At 36.7% G+C, this 19248-nt stretch overlaps 1 protein-coding gene across 1 annotated transcript in view; it reads right to left on the bottom strand.

The window, feature by feature from the left end:
* The window catches only part of DNAJC13 (DnaJ (Hsp40) homolog, subfamily C, member 13), a 131842-nt gene that overhangs the window by 28134 nt on the left and 84460 nt on the right, over positions 1-19248 (bottom strand). Inside the window, exons 33-43 of the mRNA XM_011958215.1 lie at positions 18242-18443; positions 16604-16719; positions 15686-15764; positions 14164-14299; positions 11612-11796; positions 11116-11190; positions 10026-10145; positions 8460-8639; positions 7579-7746; positions 5563-5676; positions 3642-3758 (exon numbers count right to left, since the gene is read on the bottom strand). Of these exons, the coding sequence (XP_011813605.1) occupies positions 3642-3758; positions 5563-5676; positions 7579-7746; positions 8460-8639; positions 10026-10145; positions 11116-11190; positions 11612-11796; positions 14164-14299; positions 15686-15764; positions 16604-16719; positions 18242-18443 (1492 nt within the window). The remainder of the gene's footprint in view (positions 1-3641; positions 3759-5562; positions 5677-7578; positions 7747-8459; positions 8640-10025; positions 10146-11115; positions 11191-11611; positions 11797-14163; positions 14300-15685; positions 15765-16603; positions 16720-18241; positions 18444-19248) is intronic.

Raw genomic sequence — 19248 nt, forward strand, 5'->3', positions numbered from 1 at the left:
AATCGAAGTAACAGTATGATATAGAACTTCTAAAATTTGGTTATATTTTTATAGTTAAAAGTTACATAAAATTTAGAACATAGATTCAAAGGACAATTTTCAAAGGGACTTCACAAGTCACTTCCTCATTCTGCTTAATAGCTATTTACATATATATTACTCTGTGATAAGTGATATATATTATGGCTTAGTAAATTTTTCTTCTAAGAGCAAACTCTAAAACAAAGCCTCACTTCTTTCCTTCTTACAAACAAATCAACCACCAAATCCTCTTTGCCACCTTCTACAAGTCACGTGCAGTGGCTTGCACCTGTAATCCCAGCTACTTGGGAGGCTGAGACAGAAGGACTGCTTGAGGCCAGGAGTTTGAGACCAGCCTGGGCAAGATAGTGAGACCCCTGTCTTTAAATAGAAAAAACAAAAAATGAGAGCAAAAACTCCCTATATGATTCCCAAGCCCTCAGAAGAAGCTCCTCAGTTGCTTCTGGAAGTGATTAGGAATCATTACAAAAGATGACCTGATGTGACTCCAGTCATCTTCTAAAAAAATCTTTATTTTCAACCTATATTTTCTCCTAATACTGGCCAGAGGAAGCCTCAGGTCTGGTGGTCTGATATCCCTTGTGATGAAATGAGCATGTAACTGGCCTTGTACGTCCATGAAGGACTACTGAGTTAAAGGCCATGGCCCAGTGGGATAGCAGTAGGCATAAAATATAAGAAAAAGCTGGGCAAGGAACAACTTCTTGTGAACAAACTTCACAAAATTCAGTTCTTCAACAATCAAGATAAAGAGGCTCACAAGCTGTCAGTGGTTACCCCATCACAAGCATTTGGTATTATTTCAGGTATTATTTCAGTGTAGAGGCACACCTCAGAGATAGTGTGGGTTCAGTTCCAGATCACTGAAATAAAGCATATTTTTTGCTTTCCCAGTGCATATAAAAGTTATTTTTATATTATACTGTAGTCTACTATTAAGTGTACGATAGTATTGTCTTCTTTTTGCTGGTGGGAATGTCACCTTGACGTTGATAGCTGCTGACTAATCAGCGTGGTGGTTGCTGAAGCTTGGGGTGGCTTCTCAAAGTAAAACAATGAAGTCTGCTCTATCAACTGATTCTTCCTTTCATGAAAGATTTCTTTGTAACATGTGATCTGTTTGATAACATTTTATCCACAGGAGAACTTCTTTCAAAATTGAAGTCAATCTTCCCAAATCCTGCTGCTGCTTTATTAACTCAGTTTATGTAATATACTAAATCTTTTGTCATTTTAACAATGTTCACAGCATCTTCACAAGCTTTCACCTCAAGAACCACTCTTTGCTTATTCACAAGAAGCAACTCCTTATCTGTTCAAGTTTTATCATGAGATTGTAGCAACTGAGTCACATATTCAGGATCTACTTCTAATTCTAGTTCCAGCCCATGTGCAGTGACTTCCTCCACTGGAATCTTGAGCTTCTTTAAGTCATCCATGAGAGCCAGAAACAATTTCTTCCAAACTCCTGTTAACGTTGATATTTTTACCTCCTCCCACGAATTACAAATGCTCTTATGCATCTAGAAAGGTGAATCCTTTACAGAAGGTTTTCAATTTACTTTGCCCACATCCATTAGAGGAATCACTATCTATGGCAGCTATAGCCGTATGAAATATATGTCTTAAATAACAAGAGGTAAAACTTGAAATTACTCCTTGATCCATGGGCTGCAAAATGGATGTTGTATTAGCAGGCATGAAAACATTAATCTCCTTGTACATCTCCAGCAGAGTTCTTGGGTGACCAGGTGCATTGTCAGTGAGCAGTAGTATTTTGAAAACTCTTTTTTCCTGAGCAGTAGGTCTCCACACTGGGCTTATAATATTCGGTAAAATATGCATAAACAGATGTGTTGTCATTCAGGCATTGTTTTTCCATTTATAGAGCACAGGCAGAGTAGATTTAGCATTTTTTTTTTTTTTTTAAATAATTTCAACTTTTCTTTTAGATTCGGGGGTAGGTGTATAAGCTTGTCACCTGGAATACTGAAGTTTGGGGTATGACTGTCACCCAGGTACTGACTACAGGAACCCCCTCTTCCCTCTAGTAGTCTCCAGTGTCTATTATAGCCACTTTTATGTCCATAAGTACCCACTGTTTAGCCTCCACTTATAAGTGAGAACAGATTTATCAATCTTAAAGTTCCTAGGATCTTCAGAAGGGTAAATGAGCACTGGCTTCAACATAAAAGTCAGCAGCTGCATCAGCCTCTACCAAGACAGTCAACTTGTCCTTCGAAGCTTTGAAGCCAGACATTGATTGCTCCTCTCTAGCTAAATCCTAGCTGGCATGCTCTCCCAATAGAAGGCATTAGAAATTTTAGTGTAGTGACCTTCAATTATCTTAGCTAAGTTTCCGGGTAACTTGCTGCAGCTTCTCCATCAGCACTTGCTGCTTCACCTTGCACTTTTATGTTATGAAGATAGCTTTTTTCTTTAAACCTCATGAACCAACCCCCATAGCTTCAAACTTTTCTTCTGCGGCTTCCTTACCCTCTCCCTCAGCCTTCACAGAATTAAAGAGAGTTAGGACCTTGCTCTCAATTAGCCTTTGTCTTATGTGAATGTTGTGGCTGGTTTGATCTTCTATCCAAATCATTAAAACTTTCCATATATCAGCAATAAGGCTGTTTCAGTTTCTTATCATTCATGTATTCATTGGAGTGGCACTTCTAATTTCCTTCAAGAACTTTTCCTTTGCATTCACAACTTGGCCGTGTGGCACAAGAGGCATAGCTTTCGGCCTGTTTCACCTTCTGACAAGCCTTCCTCATCAAGCTTAATCATTTCTAGCTTTTGATTTAAAGTGAGAGACCTGTGACTCTTGTAGGGTTATTAACTGGCCTAATTCCAATATTGTTGACTTGAATAGGGAGGCCACAGGAGAGGGAGACTGGGGAACGGATGGTTGGTAGAACAATCAGAACACATACAGTTACTGATGAAGTTCACTATTGATGAACTTCACTATCTTATGTAAACAATTAGCAAGAGCAACATCACTGATCACAGATCACCATAACAGATATGATAAAGAAAAAGTGTGAAATATTGAGAGAATTACTAAAATGTGACACAGAGACATGAAGTGAACACATGGTGCCAACAGGCTTGCTTGGCACAGGGTTGCCACAAACCTTCAATTTGTTTTTCTTTCTTTTTTTTTTGAGATGGAGTCTCGCTCTGTCGCCCAGGCTGGAGTACAGTGGCCGGACCTCAGCTCACTGCAAGCTCCGCCTCCCGGGTTTACGCCATTCTCCTGCCTCAGCCTCCCGAGTAGCTGGGACTACAGGCGCCCGCCACCTCGCCCCGCTAGTTTTTTGTATTTTTTTAGTAGAGACGGGGTTTCACCGTGTTAGCCAGGATGGTCTCGATCTCCTGACCTCGTGATCCACCCGTCTCGGCCTCCCAAAGTGCTGGGATTACAGGCTTGAGCCACCGCGCCCGGCCACTTTCTTTTTTTTTTAAAGAGAAAAGCAACATAGTAAAGAAAGTGCAATAAAATGAAGTGTGCTTCTATACAGTGTGACTAAACTAGTAACTTTCAGTAACAGATGATCAAAGGTATCAGATAAAATTAAAAGCAGAGAGCTTACCTCCAGTTGGAAAGTAGGAACTTCATTATACACCCTAACAAAAATCTCCCCTACAATAAGTTCTTTGGCATGATCACTGTAGACAAATTCTGATCCATAAGTTTTGTCACAATCACCCTTTTTAAAAGATGAAAACAGACTGTTAGATGTAAATCTATCCATGTTCAGTTTAATAACTTAACAGATAAATAACTTGAGAGATCTATGCATTTTCTAGAGAAAAAATGTGGTGTGATACATGTCAGAGCACTTAAAATGACTTTGGAATAGGCACACAATTACATTTTTTTATTCCAAATATTACTATTATTAACTCATTTTAAAATTTCAAAGGATCAGAGGTCAGCTAACAAAAGTCTTAGAGCAAGAGATTATAAAACAAGTATGACACTTTATTCTTAAACAACTCAGCAGACATCAGACCTAGTAAGATGTAGTACAACAGAGTTGAGAAATGAGCATATTTGGACTGGGTTTTAAAAAGTAATACACTGGGCCAGGCACGATGACTCACGACTGTAATCCCAGCACTTTGAGAGGCTGAGGCAGGCAGATCATGAGGTCAAGAGATTGAGACCATCCTGGCCAATATAGTGAAACCCTGTCTCCACTAAAAATACAAAAATTAGCTGGGCGTGGTGGCGCACGCCTGTAGTCCCAGCTACTCGGTAGGCTGAGGCAGAAGAATCACTTGAACCCGGGAGGCGGAGGTTGCAGTGGGCAGAGATCACGCCACTGCATTCCAGCCTTGGTGACAGAGTGAGACTGTGTCCCAAAAAGAAAAAAAGAAAAAAGAAAAAAGAAGTAATACACTGAACAAAAGTGCTGAAAAACAAAAGAGGAATGGGAGAAAAACAGTCCCAAAGAAGATTAAGAATGAAACCAAAATGAATTTAGGTTGGACTAAAATAACATGTAAAAGTATACAATAAATTATAAAATGCTAAACAAAGAGATGTTATTATGTCTATTCCGGTAAAAGATAACGTACAGAAGGCCGAGCGTGGCGGTTCACGCCTGTAATCCCAGACCTTTGGGAGGCCAAGGTGGGCAGATCACCTGAGGTCAGGAGCTTGAGACCAGCCTGACCAACATGGAAAAACCCCATCTCTACTAAAAATACAAAATTAGCTGAGCGTGGTGGCCCATGCCTGTAATCCCCGCTACTCGGGAGGCTGAAGCAGGGCAGGAGAATCGCTTGAAACCGGGAGGCGGAGGTTGCAAGAAGCCGAGATTGTGCCATCGCACTCCAGCCTGGGCCAACAAGAAGGAAACTCTGTCTCAAAAAAAAAAAACAAAAACAAAGATAATGTACAGAAATGTGAAAGCTGTTCTCCCTAGCTCTGCAATTCTCAAAAATTTTATCCATAAAGAGTTCTAAGTACTAACATGGAATGAGCTCAAAAACGCTAAATAATGGAGATATTACAGTAAAAGCTACTCTAATTTCCAAAGCCACACACATAATTTCTTCAAAGTCATCAAGATTCAACCATCTAGTGTATGGATTATCCAGGTCTTCTCCTTATTGCCCATCCTACTGCCTTTTTTTTTTTTTTTTCCATGGCTTAGTAATAGCTTCTCCACTAAAAGGTGGTAGGGTAGAAAAAAATGTTGAGTTTTGACAACTTTCACTTACTAGGGAAAAGAGGTTGGAGTGAACTAAAATAAGGTTTCTGGGTTAAAAAACTGGTTAAAATAGAAGACAGCTGTATGTAAGTGGTAACAATAATAAAAAATCCTGATGTATTACCACATACAACAAAATACTCTTCTTAAATGGGCCAAATATTAGATAGCAGAAAGCCATACTGACTGACACTAAACTGAGAAATAGTTTTCTGTTCTAATCAACACTGCTATATTTCCAGAGATTCCATCAGAATAAATTACCCAAGAAATTTATAAAACAATGACATACTTTTTTAATCATGTTTTCTTGTTGGGATTCAAGAAATTCAAGTAATTCTGCTCTTGTAGAATTGTTCCATATCAAATACGGACTTTCTGTGTTGCTGTTAAGCATCTTCAAAATCTAGGAGACAATATTACTGTTTTATAACATTTAGTGAAAAAAATTATCGACATTATCAATTATTAAAATTGTCTATCATATGCCAAACACTAAAATAGTTGCCTATAGTATAATGGACCTCAATAACAAGTATCTCAATAATTCTAACAAGTTTGTTGATATGACCCACTTTACGGCTGAGAAAAACTAAGGCTGCAAATCATTAAATTATTTGTCCCAGGTCTTACAACTGGTAACTGGTGAAACTGGGATCTGAAACTGAGTCTGACTTCAACATTCTCAAAATCTGCTGTGCCACAGTGAAATTCAGTATTTTTAAAGTATTTAATAAACACACTGTGAATATAAGCTTGAAAAGAATCACAACATAATACCTTTATATACATATATTTGAAAATAAAACCAACTCTTTAAGAAGCATACCTGTATGAAGGAAAATAAAATTTATGGGGAGAAAGCTAGATTTTCTTGACCACACCCTGATACTGAAGGCTGTGCAGTCATTCTGCAGGCATAGATTATGGCTGCTTAGGCAACTGGCGTGCTTTCTTATTGTTAAGCTCTCCTCAATTTGAAATGTAAACAGACATTTCACAATTCCTTAAATGTCTGAATAAAAAGCTTTTATTTTTACAGAGGTCTATTGCTAATAGGAAAACAGAGGAGTATGACCTCCATCTTATACAGACATGCAAGCCTTGTTTTCAAAAGGCTAATTTCTTGTTAAGCATTTTATTAAATCCAGATGGAGCTCATGCCAACATTTAATTTTGAAATGCTATAAAAATTTTTTGGTGGGGATGGCTATAGAATTTAATCCCGAACTTGTTGTCATTTTTGGAGAGAATGCTTTCAGTCAGCAAAATGTATCACATGGTTGAGTAAAAAGTCCAGGAAAATAACTAACATCAAGAGTGGTCCTGGTCGTCTAGTGTTTCGGAAAAATAGTAAAAACAAAAACAAGATTAAAAAACAAAAACAAAAAAAACCCAAAAAACCAGTGGCATCTAGAGCCACTGCCTTTCACACATGGGGACTGAAAAGCATGGCAAGCACTGAAAACTGGACTCAATCACATTGGATTAAAAACAAATAAGCTGTTTAAAAGTTGTAAAATTACTTTGGAAACCTGAGGATTTTGTCACTTACAAAAGTAACAGTTTATCATTAGAGAAAACGAAAGAAAAATTGCCTACAATTCTGCCATTTAGAAATAATTACAGTTAACATATTGGTACAAATCTATCAATCCATTTATTTTGTTATACCAAACATAGGATCTAGTGTCTTCATTTAAAATCTTTTAATGCCTTTCAGTACTCTGTTTACAATTAAAGGATAATAGTAACCTATTTAACGGATTTCTAATTTATCTAATTCTTTAATGCTATATTCTTAGATTATTTCTCAATAATCCTTGCAAAAGAAATTAAAGAGGCTGGGAGATCTATCATGTCATACTGATTTTTGTAATGCATCTATGTATGTACACAGATACATATACATGTACACGTGTATATTTAACCCTGCATCTGAATACGCTATGGCTTACAATAAATAGCTTGAAATAGACTCTGGGTCTCCTGTCTCCCAGTAGCCTGCCATTGTGAAACACCATTCCAACTTCTCTCTCTTGTCCTGTCCCTTTGTGACTCAAGGTTGGTTAAGAATTATGATGGGCTCCACAGCTGAGAAACCAAGTTAATTTGCTCTCGCAAAAACTGGACTTGTAGAACTGACATCATTAGCATCAATCCACTATAAAGTGAGTTTCTTGCTTGAGAGAACAAACGTGAACGTTCTTAATTTTTAGGTTTCCTAAATCAATATTATTGTATTACTTTACTGCTTACAGGATCTTGCACTATTCATTAAAACCCAGGCTACCTCTGAAGCACATACCTCAGTCACACTAGCCACAGCAAGTTTTCTAGCAACATAGGGTGTCAGCATGCCAGCTAAGCTTTTCCTTATGGTTGGATTTTCTGGAGTTGCTTGTTCTTCAGCCAAATACCCTCCAAGGCGACTCAGAGCATGGACACTCAGTTTGGCAAGGCTGTTGGCTACCTCCTGTTACAAAAAAATTAAGTTGTTCAAGTAGATCTGTTATCTTACACAGGTAATACTATAACTTTACTGAATCACACCATATGGAACATATTTAAGGAGTCAAAAGCCAACCAAACAAAAAGGGTACAAGAGTACCTAACATTGATACCAGAAAGTTTACGTGTTGGGGCTTGTTTTTTTACTTATAAGAAGGACTAACTTATACCCAATGCAGTATATCTAACAGACAACAGGAAGACGCACATTTGGTGGTAATGTGGGAAGGGGGGTATAGGTAGGCAGCCCTGCCTGCTAGAAGCACACATTTACAATATGAGCAATAAATGAGAGCACATAGAAGAGACAAAAAAAATCTATAAAAATCAGACAAGTACTCAAGTATTTAGGGGAGCTAGCCTCAATTGTCTGATGGTAACATTATATTGTCCTGTGTTACACAACCATAATTTTGCAATCATAAAGTTGACTCTGAGTAATTAAGAAAGTATTAAATTATGTCCAGTATATGCCACTGCAAATTCCCTTGCCTTGAATCCTTTCAGCATAAGCAATTACGACTAAAAGTTTTGGGTCTTAAAAAGCAATAAACCTAATTTTCCTGAAAAACAATTTATCTCTGGGGACTCTGGATAGCTGCAGCTTTGCTTTGCATTAGTTTAGCACTAACCTCTAGTTTGGGTTCAAATTCAGTATTAAAGCAACGTTAAAGTTACCTGCTGGTTTGTTTCTTCACTTTTCTGAATGCCACTCTCTTCTAGTGTATAGTCATAATTAAACAGAAAACCAAGCAGATACCACAAAATTCCAGCCTGAAATAGGTGTGTCTGTAGCCAGAAATCCACGGCAAAAGAACTGACACATTCTACCCCAAGAGAAGCCACCCGGGGAATACTCTGAGAGAAAAAGAATGAGAGAATTAGTTGTTACAGAGTTTAAAAAAAAAAAAAAAAAACTCCTAAGAGGAACCGGTTATGCACGTATGTCAAGCTAACTACGTTATTTTGTAAAATGTTTACCTCTTCTTGTATTTTCAATTCCAATTTAAATCTGAATCCTATATCCTTTAAAGCCTAAAATTAAAAGTGACCTCATAACGAGATACCAGAATTACAACCTTTAAGGCTAGTGTCAGAAGACTTGGGAATAGTTTCCTGTTTCATTTCTTCTATTTTTAATTCTTAAAAATAATGACATGGCATCAATAGCAACTTACATACTAGTGATCTTAAATGTAACAATAACTTTTGTGCAGTTGTAAAGATTTATGTCAGAGTTTCTATTCTGTAATCAAATGCTTCTAAGGACATCAAGTAGACATAGTAGAGGAGATACTTTCATCAGTTCCCTCACTTATTGATACTTTAGTATGAGATCAGCATCTCAATCCTGTTTTATTCAAGACAACTCTCACTCTGCCCAGTTATCTAAGACATCTCTCTATCCCTCCCAGTCAACTATCACATCTACCCACAGTCAACCTTCCTCAGGTCTGGATTGGGAGGAAATAGTAAGTTCTCAGATCTCTAAAGCCTTTCCCACCAAGCAGTGCCTGAACTCTCCAGTTTTCAGGTTTTAATGGCCCCCTCTCTTTTCTTTTCTTTTTTTTTTTTTGAGACAGGGTCTCAATCTCTTGCCCAGGCTGGAGTGTAGTGGCCCAGGCTACCTCTGAATCACATACCTCAGTCACACTAGCCACAGCAAGTTTTCTAGCAACATAGGGTGTCAGCATGCCAGCTAAACTTTTCCTTATGGTTGAATTTTCTGGAGTTGCTTATTCTTCAGCCAAATACTCAGCCTCCCAAGTACCTGGGATTACAGGAGCGTGCCATCACACCCAGCTGATTTTTGTACTTTTTGTAGACAGGGTTTTGCAGTGTTGGCCAGGCTGGTCTCGAACTCCTGACCTTAAGTGATCTGCCAGCCTTGGCTTGCCAAATTGCTGGGATTACAGGCGTGAGCCACCACACCGGGCTGGCCTTTTGCTTTTAATAGACTTACTTATTCCAGGCTTCTCTTTTCTCCCTGCCACTCATTCTAATGTTCAGATGGAACCCACTTCCCTTTAGGTATATCACTTTAGTCTTATTCTTTGCAGGCCAGCCTAGAAAAAAAGCCTCCATTTACAGCAAGGCTTCTGTGAAAAACACTTTTAGAAATCCAAATAATTGACTGACAAATAACTTTGGGAAAACAATGTGCTTATAAATTAGGAACTGGCTAGTTGACAAAAAGACACTTTGCTGTCTCTGTATCTAGAAAGCATTAAAGATTAACTCTACCTTGCCAAAATATAGTACCCGACAGAGATCCTTGATAATGCTAGGCATTTCCGTGATCTTCTCTCGGCATTCTTCAAACTGAGCAGCCACACTATAGCATTTACTTATGTGTCCACACACCTACAGACAACACAACAGAGCAAAAAAACCAGTAGAGTCACACAGGCATTCCTTATTTAACACATTAGAAATCAAACCAGCAGAGATTTGTGAATAATGCTTAATGGTATATACAATGCTCCAAAACTAAATAGAACATCTTTACTAGATCACTAGTCTTTCTCATCAAGACCTCCTATAAATGCTGGGGTAGTTGGCAAACCACAGCCACTACAACCCATGGGCCAAACTGACCATGGTCTTTGTACTACCAAAGAGCTAAGAATGGTTTTTAGATTTTTAAAGGGCTGTAAAAAAGTCACAAAAGAAAACGTAACATAGACTGTATGAAGCCTGAAAGACTCATATTTACTCCCTGGACCTTTATTTTAAGTTTGCTAGCCTCTGGATTAAGGTATTTTTGTATAGTTTATTAACATAGCAGAATATCACAATTCTATTTACACAATGGACTTCAAAATAGAAGATGGAACTCAACAGCCAGTACTCGTTTTATATTCTGAATTTTGCTGGCATAAGCAAAAGGCCAAATAAAAAGACATGCTCTACAAAGCTCTTAATGAACTCCTGATGAATTTCCTATCTTATAACCTTAAATGTTAAGCCAGTTAAAATACTAGGGATAGGAGAATGAGGGATGGAAGATATGTGAAACAAGAATGGCATAAAGCTGGCTAATGGAAACATACAGGTTCAATAAACTCTTCTCTAGAAAGAAAACTTAAGCCAACAGATCACAAGTGCTTTAGTGCAGTTGATACACAGATCAGCAGCATCAATGACACTTGGAAACTTTTTATAAAAACATACTCTCATGCCACAACCCTAGACCCAGTAAATCAGAAACTTGGGGTGGGGTGGAGCTCTGCAACCCACAGTTTAATTAGTCCTCCAGTTGATTCTCATATATGTTAAAATCTGAACCACTGATCTAGTGCAATTTTCTTGGAACCACAGGTTTTAGCCTCACCTGTACTGACATGTCACTTGGTTTACTAGAACGAGTCAAGACAGCCACACAGCGACTAAATGCCTCTTGTAACACCTGCAGAGGAAGAAGTCAGCTATTAACTCTCCATTTTGACTTCAAGTCTGAAAAGCCTTTTCCAGCAGTAATAAAATATAAATAACCCTTTAATGTTAAATATTTGAGACATAAATGTTTCATTAGCATTTGCTAAATAAATAGTAAACAAAGGACTCCTACAAGTTTCTTTTTAAGCATTTCTAATAAGCTACTTTGTAAACAATATTACCATTATCAGTTTTGAACCCAATACTTTCCAACACACATTATGAAATAAAGCTCCATTTCTATCTTTAATTTGGTATGAGAATACAGAAAATACTGTGTTATCTGAAATAAATTAAAGAATCTGCATTTGTACTTGCTAAATTCTTCACTGCCAAGAATCATATAATGTGTGTAAACTGGCTTAAAAAGCACAAAGGTCACTCCATATTACCTCTAGTCCATTCTCTCTTCTGAGCTCTTCAGCATTGAGGGCTGAACAGTTGACAGTATGGAAAGCTAGTTCTGTAGCTGCAGGCAACAATGGTGATTCTTTTGAGAAAAGGAGGTCATCTGAAGTTTCCATTGTTATCGTCCGAATAAGCATGGGGTATCCTGCATATTTATAAGGCTGTAAATCTGAAATAACCAATGTTAGTGTTAGAAAAACGAAACAAAATTAATTATGTTGTGGTTTCAATTTTGATACCATGTTCAATTATGTTGCCTTAAAAAAATAAAAATGGGGCCGGGCACGGTGGCTCACACCTGTAATCCCAGCACTTTGGGAGACCGAGGCAGGCAGATCACAATGTCAGGAGATTGAGACCATCCTGGCTAACACAGGGAAACCCCGTCTCTACTAAAAATACGAAAACGTTAGCCGGGCGTGGTGGCGGGTGCCTGTAGTCCCAGCTACTCAGGAGGCTGAGGCAGAAGAAAGGCGTGAACCCGGGAGCTTGCAGTGAGTGGAGATCTCGCCACTGCACTCCAGCCTGGGCGACAGAGCGACACTCCGTCTCAAAAAAAAAGATAAAATACTTTATCTTAACATCTTAAATGCCTCCTCATTCCAGTTGATAAAAAAGAAATTAAACCTACTATAAAATCCCTTGGATCTTTCCTTTCTAGTAAATTTAGTTGATTTTTCTAAAATGTTTCCACTAGAAAAATAACATTTTCTGGTAAATTAACTGCACTTGGTATAGTTTTGATCCTTTGCTGAATACCTACTTTCTATGCTGATCTTTGTAACTTTTCACCTCATCATAGACTGCAAGGTACAGCAAATGCACCAGAAATTCTATTAATATTATATGCACATTTTTATAAAGAAAAAAGACTGAGAAGATATTTAAATGACAGTGAATATTTTATATTAAGTTTTCTGGATAACAAGTGCCCTCTTCTATTTTACCAGTTATCTTAAATTTTTACCAGTATTTTCTTAAATTTGAAAACACTGAATACAATTTCTTACTAGAAGTACAAAACAGAAAGTTAATTTTTAAACTACATTTAGTTAATTCCATGTTTTAATAACCAAATTTAAAAGTGAAAGCTAGTAAACCAACATGCCTAATTACTCCTTTCTTTCCATATTCTTTTTTCAATCTAACCTATTAGGCAGAGAGATGCAAATTAATTGCCTGTGACTTTAAAAGTATCTCCGTAATTCCAAATTGAAATCAGCATAAATCTTACTGACTTTTGAGGCTGACCAATAATCTGCCTTAAAACTCATTTCTAAACTGGCTTTTTAAAAAAAAAGGTCCCTGGGAACAGGTCCTAATTTTCCTTAAAAAAAAAGTGACACATACATGGTAGGAAAGAACAATGAATAACTAAGTCCTGTTGGATCAAGACCTCCACCTCAGAGCTTCTTGGGTATAACTCCACCTTGGGAAAAGTTAAAGATGACGTTGTTAACAGAGAAACTAGTATGGGCCATAATTGTATCTTGTGGCTAATAATTTAGTTATCGGCATTAAAAGACAACCAAGAGTTTTGAAAAAGGTTTCTAAACTCATTCTGATTAGTGGTAAATGCTATATAACTAAAATGTATTATAAACTTATTGTTAAACTCATGTAAATCAACTAATCAGTGCTCTCTTTAATAATCCAACTGCTAGATCCTCACTCAGGCTGTCCCCTCCAATACTTAAACTGCAACCCCATCTCTTGTCTTTAGTTATCCAACACTCTCCATGCTTATCTCAAATCCCCACAGTCCTCTTCCTTCTCTCCCAACATCCCATTGCAAATGGCTCTCCCACTTTGTGCTGTAAATTAAGTTCAGTTCCCAAGCCAATGGACATCTGCTATATTGAACCCAACCCCTCATCACCAACAAAGGGGGACGTTTTGAATGTACTCTTGGCTTTCTGGACTGCTACTGTTAGGGCTACTGCAAATGGCCCCACAAACACTGGATAATCCTATAATCTGGAATCAAACCTATTTCATCTATATCAGTGTTCTTCAAACTGTCCCACAGGACTAGAGGGTCCTGAGAGCTACAATAGGAAATAGAACATATAAGAAGTACATCATCATTTGAAGTTTCTACTGCTTTTAAAAATCCTGAATGCTGTTGGTGTTTTTAACCTTGAGAGGCTTTTAAAGTTATGATAGGCTTTCATATGTCATTTAAGAAAAACATGAAATGATCTTTAAATTCCAGATTCCATTCTCGATCTCATTTAATACGTTTGCTGCTAAATGGCTAAACACAAAAACTAACCAAATAACTGCATAGAACGAAGATGTCAGAAATGCAAAATACTGAAAAACATAGGTATGAAGGGAAAGATATAAAACAAATATTTTGGACCTTTCTTTAGAAAACTACATTATCCTTTATTTAAAACACAATTCCAAGAGTCTTTTGCAACAATAATTTTAAATCTATTAAAATATGCTGTAGAAACAGGTAATATGTATAGGGTTAGCTGTGATAGGGTTAGCTGGAGGATAAATTAAAATCTGAGAACAGACATCTTACCTTCTTTATGACGGTTGAAGAGGATGCTCTGTGTTTTTAGAATTAAAATTATATTCTCTGGATCTGGTCCATCCACTATTTTTGCTGATTTGGTACATAAAAATTCATATGCTTTATTTACTTTTTCAAACATGTCCTATATGTAACCAAAGATAATTTAATGTTAATTTGGAACGTCCCAAAATTCAACTTAAACAAGATACATGGTTTGTATTTTATCAGTAACTTTAGCTATTATTTTATTATTTATATTAAGGAATTCATTCCAACTGTAATCTAGCTGGTATACTGTTAAGGTGAAACATTGTTTCAAATAGTTGTCTAATGATCACAGTACCATTTACTGAAAAATTCTTCAAATAAGAATATTAAATGTATCCTTAAATACATCATGTTAAACTCATACATACTAGAGACAGACTGCATCTATATAACAAAAATTATGAGCTACTGTTTATTAAGCACTGTGCTAAATGCCATAATCTCATTTAATCCTCAAACAGCCATGTAAACCGTGTACCATTATCATCCTCATTTTTCACATGAGGATGCTGCAACTTAGATGTAATAACTTGCTTAAGGACACAAAATCAATTGGTGGCAGAGCTAAGAGGTACAGCCAGGTCGGCCTCCTAACTCCACGCTCTTAAACTGTTACACTGTATATTTGGTTGATCTATATGTTGATTCTTATGTCAGTTTCATATTGTTTTACTATTGTAGCTTTATGAAGTGTTATAATATCTGGTAAGTTAAGTGTAGCAATTTAATAGAGATTTCAAAATTTCTTCCTTTCTTATTTTTTCTCCTAGATGAATTTGAATTAATATGAGGTTCTCAACAAACCCCCTAGGGTTTTGATTAAAAATACCTTAAACATATAAAAGTCAGATCTTTTCAATGTCACGTCTTCTCATTCAGGAATACTGTCTCTGTTTTGTTTCCAGTGAAAACCAGACCTTGAACCCATTGGAAATTATTCCAAGTTTCTAGCAACAGAGTCCTGGTTTTGGTGGTTCTTATGTGATTTCATCTTTTATGAAACTTCATTGGAGGAGGCGGCATCAGGGAATGATGATTTAAAATCTGAACCAAATTTTCTATTTTTTCAGTTAGAGTGATATGAAATTGGATGTCATTGGAAAAAATTACATAAATTGCCCAAAGCAATCTGAATAGCAATGGTATCACCTACAACCTACAAATAAATTAAGTTCCCCTGCATTCCTTATTTTCAATTATTCTTATGACTGCCCATTAGAGTTAATTCTCAAACAGACATGGATAAGGAGACACAATAAAACCTGTAAGTTACTAGTCATAAAGGCCACTCTTCTGGTAAACTGAGGGAGCATCATCCATACAGAAGCTATGGCCATGTGGTTAGAAGTTTATTAAACATACACTGGGTATATATTATGAGGCAGGTACTGGCACAGAAGGTAATATACTTTCTCCTACTAAAGAACAGTAGAGCAAGAGGAAGTCAGCCCAATGCCCTAATTCCAACAGCAGTACATACCCTCCCTTCTGGATTCTTATCAGGGTGGTACTTTTGTGCAAGTCTGAAGTAAGCTTTCCTAATCTTGCTCTCATCATGCCTGTTAAACAGGAAAATTGTTTTATGAGTATAGTAAGGCACAAGGAAAAATGTTTACAAAACTATCTAAAATATTTTAAGAATATTACTTATATCAAGAACTGTATATGATTATATATTAGTCTTCAAATTAAACCCAAGGAGGAATTAAGGTTTTTTTATATATATATTTTTTTACATGCTATCTTTACGGGTGAAAGATAAAACCTGTAAGTTCCCTACGCATTCACTTTAAATTATGAAATTATACTTGAGTTGGAAGAACTACAAAATATATTGTTAAAAATCCACTAACTTGTCAAAATGTCCAAAATGCCAATTCAAATTCTATAATTCTAAGTTATTGTATCAGTCTTGACAAAATATACAGTTTTAGTCTATACTTAACGTTTTCAAACAATTTTTCCATAACACACCTAGTCTACCATAAAACTTCACTGATAAGACAAATCTGCATTCTTTCATAATCTGTCAGTTGGTGTCCTAGGCATATTGCTATCAAATCTCTTCCACATGCGTAACACAAATTACAAAAGGAAGGGGAAAAATGAATATGTGAATGGCAACTGTGTGTCAGATACGGTGCCAAGTACTCGGCATACATTTTTCCAATTAATAGAGAAATGAATGTGCCAGCAAGAGGAGGAGGACACAATTTGGCTAATAAGTTTGCAATAAATCAAAGTCACACAGATATAGTTGCATATGGTTATTCCCAAGGTGTACATATCAAAGTACAGGCAAAAGATTTTAAAATGACTGATTTAAATATAACTTAGTCTTTGATACTGATACTTTAAGGTGGGACAGACATTTGCTACTGTACTGAAAACAACTCACGGTCCCTGTCCTTGAGGCAGATTAAGCACTTCATAAGCATCATCTATTGACATCATAGGTGGCTTCTTCTCTACTTCTTTCTTCCAGGCGTCAAGAGTATCTTTTAGTAGCTTAACCTTCAAGACAAAAGATTAAAATTTATATCAAAGTAAAACTATTTCAGAGTCTAATTTTTAAGTTATAGAATCATTGTGCTGTATTTATTTAAATGGATACTTTTAGCTGTCCAATTAACAGCTTTCTGAAATACAAATAACCAAAATCACCTGAGCACTGCTATATAGTTGGGCAGAGCAAGGTATTTGTTACAAGGCAATATTCCTCTATTTAAAAAATTTTTTAAATTCTCTGCCAATTTGTGTTATATATTAGGCTTCAAATTAAACCCAGGAAGAATTAAGATTTTTTTTTTACATGTTATCTTTATGGGTGAAAGATAAAATCTAAAAGTTTTAATTTTTAAAGTGTCCAGAAACCATGAAAGACATCAAAATTAGATGATACACTGTAGGAAGCAAGCAGTATATTGTGGTGTGCTTCTCAAGGTGATCTAACATAATTATAGGTATGCTAGCATTCAAACAAATGTAAAGGATAGAGAACACAAGGGCATCTGGTTAGCAAACAGGAAAAAAAGATCTAATATTTATTGCCTGCCTACAAGCCAAGGAGCTAGGTACTTTACAGACTATCAAATTTAATTCTTGTCTAAAATTTCATCAATAGATAAAAACACTGAGATTCTAAGAACTAGCTGCATGTTTCCCAGTTCAGTGGTAGAGCTGGATTAAAACCTAGGTCTGACTAAAAAGCCCGTATCTAGTATCTCATGTTGAATCCTGAATAAGTACCCGCGTCTACCTGCGTTTTTTTGGTCACTGCATTGTAAAGAGGCGGTGACTTGCAGTACAAATGGCGATTATTCTGAAATCTTTTAGATGGTAATAATGGTATAAGTTCCACCACGGTAACAGAACAACATGGGCACAAGTGCCCACACATATACAAAGGGTCAGGTTAGAGGGGTCCCAAGGAGCCTCTGGACCGGCCAATAGTGCATACTGTTTTATAATTGAGGAGGTCACACTCATTGCCTCTTATGTGTGCCAGGAATTATGCTTATGTGAATTCTTAATAATCTTCACAAACACCACCAGATAGCTGCTATTATTACCAATATTTTAGAGATGAGAACTGAGGTTTAGACAAATAAGCAATGTACTGAATATTAAATAGAGTTATTAAATATTAATGGCCCAGTTGACACTCAATCCCAGACTGGCTAACTCCAACATCTGTGAGCTTAATCAACCTGCGATAAAGACAAGCTTCCACCGAGCTATTCTAGTATGTCATACTATATACACATAATTATGTTATCTGCATGAAGTTTGTTTTGTCTTTGTCACAAAAGATAAAGATTGCAATATTCTTAATACTCCCTTAAAAAATTATCTTTCAACGTGAGATCTACCCAAATATAATGAACTATACTCAGAGTTGCACAGTGCTTAGTGCTTAAGAAGGAATACTTAAGAAAGCTATTCTCCTTCTTACTGCAGGAGGACAAAATACCCAGAAGTGTTTAGAGGCCTTTTTTTGTGGCTTAAGGCGGCACAAATTAAACTGCTGACTTACCGGGTCTTTAATTGGCCAATCTGGAAACCGGAGTGTATCACACAGTTGTTTGAGGTAATAAATATTACAAAACAGTTCATTTTCTAGTTGTGGATAGTTGATCACAGGAATGGGACAATACTGATAAAGTGCTCTTGTGTTACTCTGAAGGCGAGGTGTGAAATCAGCAAGATGGGCAGCAATCTTCTCTATCATGAGGCGCCTACAATCATAAAAACCTCCAGTCAAGCTTTATAAAGGGATTACTTTAAAGAGAAGGTTAAGATACATAATCATGCAAGATAGTTGTATCAATCATCTACAGAATAATTCAATTACTATCCTAAAATGAGAGCTTTTAAATATGTTACTTTGGGCATTTTATTGTACAAACATGGAAAAAACTTATCTATGATACTTATCTGTAAAGAAGAGCATAGAGAAAAAGGGCTGATACTCTCAGTACTTCCTATTAAAAAATCAGCCATTAGAAGGGCAAATGCTATGCATCTGAATGCATGAGGGTGTAGCTAGGAAACTCAAACTTGCTATTATCCAAAGAAGCTCACTAGATGGTATTCATTTCAACTAACTTACTGTAGTCTAGGATCTGGCCTCAGATAAGCAGAAACTTATCAGCACAAAGAGCAATCCATCTTTTAGATAGGGCCTTATATTAGCCAATCTCAGGAGAAAAATATTACACAGAAGAACTGTGTTGCTAATTTATTAATATTGTTACATATTTTTTCCCAATGAAAAATATGACTGCCATATAGAATATATTCAAATTGGTGGCTAACACATGACAAGCCCATAGGACAACAAGTCAAATGATAACAAGCAGGTGGCATGGAGTGTGTGCAGTCTGACGAGGATCAGTGATTGACATAGAAGATCTAATGCCATCTAGCTAGGGGAATTGAGGGGTTCTCCAAAAAGAGACAACCTTGACACTGGAACTATGAAGTGTCAAGCCTTGTCTGAACAGAAACTGGCTGGGCATTGTCATCTGCTTCTGAAACTTT

Source organism: Colobus angolensis, unplaced genomic scaffold (genome assembly GCF_000951035.1).
Source record: "Colobus angolensis palliatus isolate OR3802 unplaced genomic scaffold, Cang.pa_1.0 Scaffold46, whole genome shotgun sequence".
NCBI classification, from domain to species: domain Eukaryota; kingdom Metazoa; phylum Chordata; class Mammalia; order Primates; family Cercopithecidae; genus Colobus; species Colobus angolensis.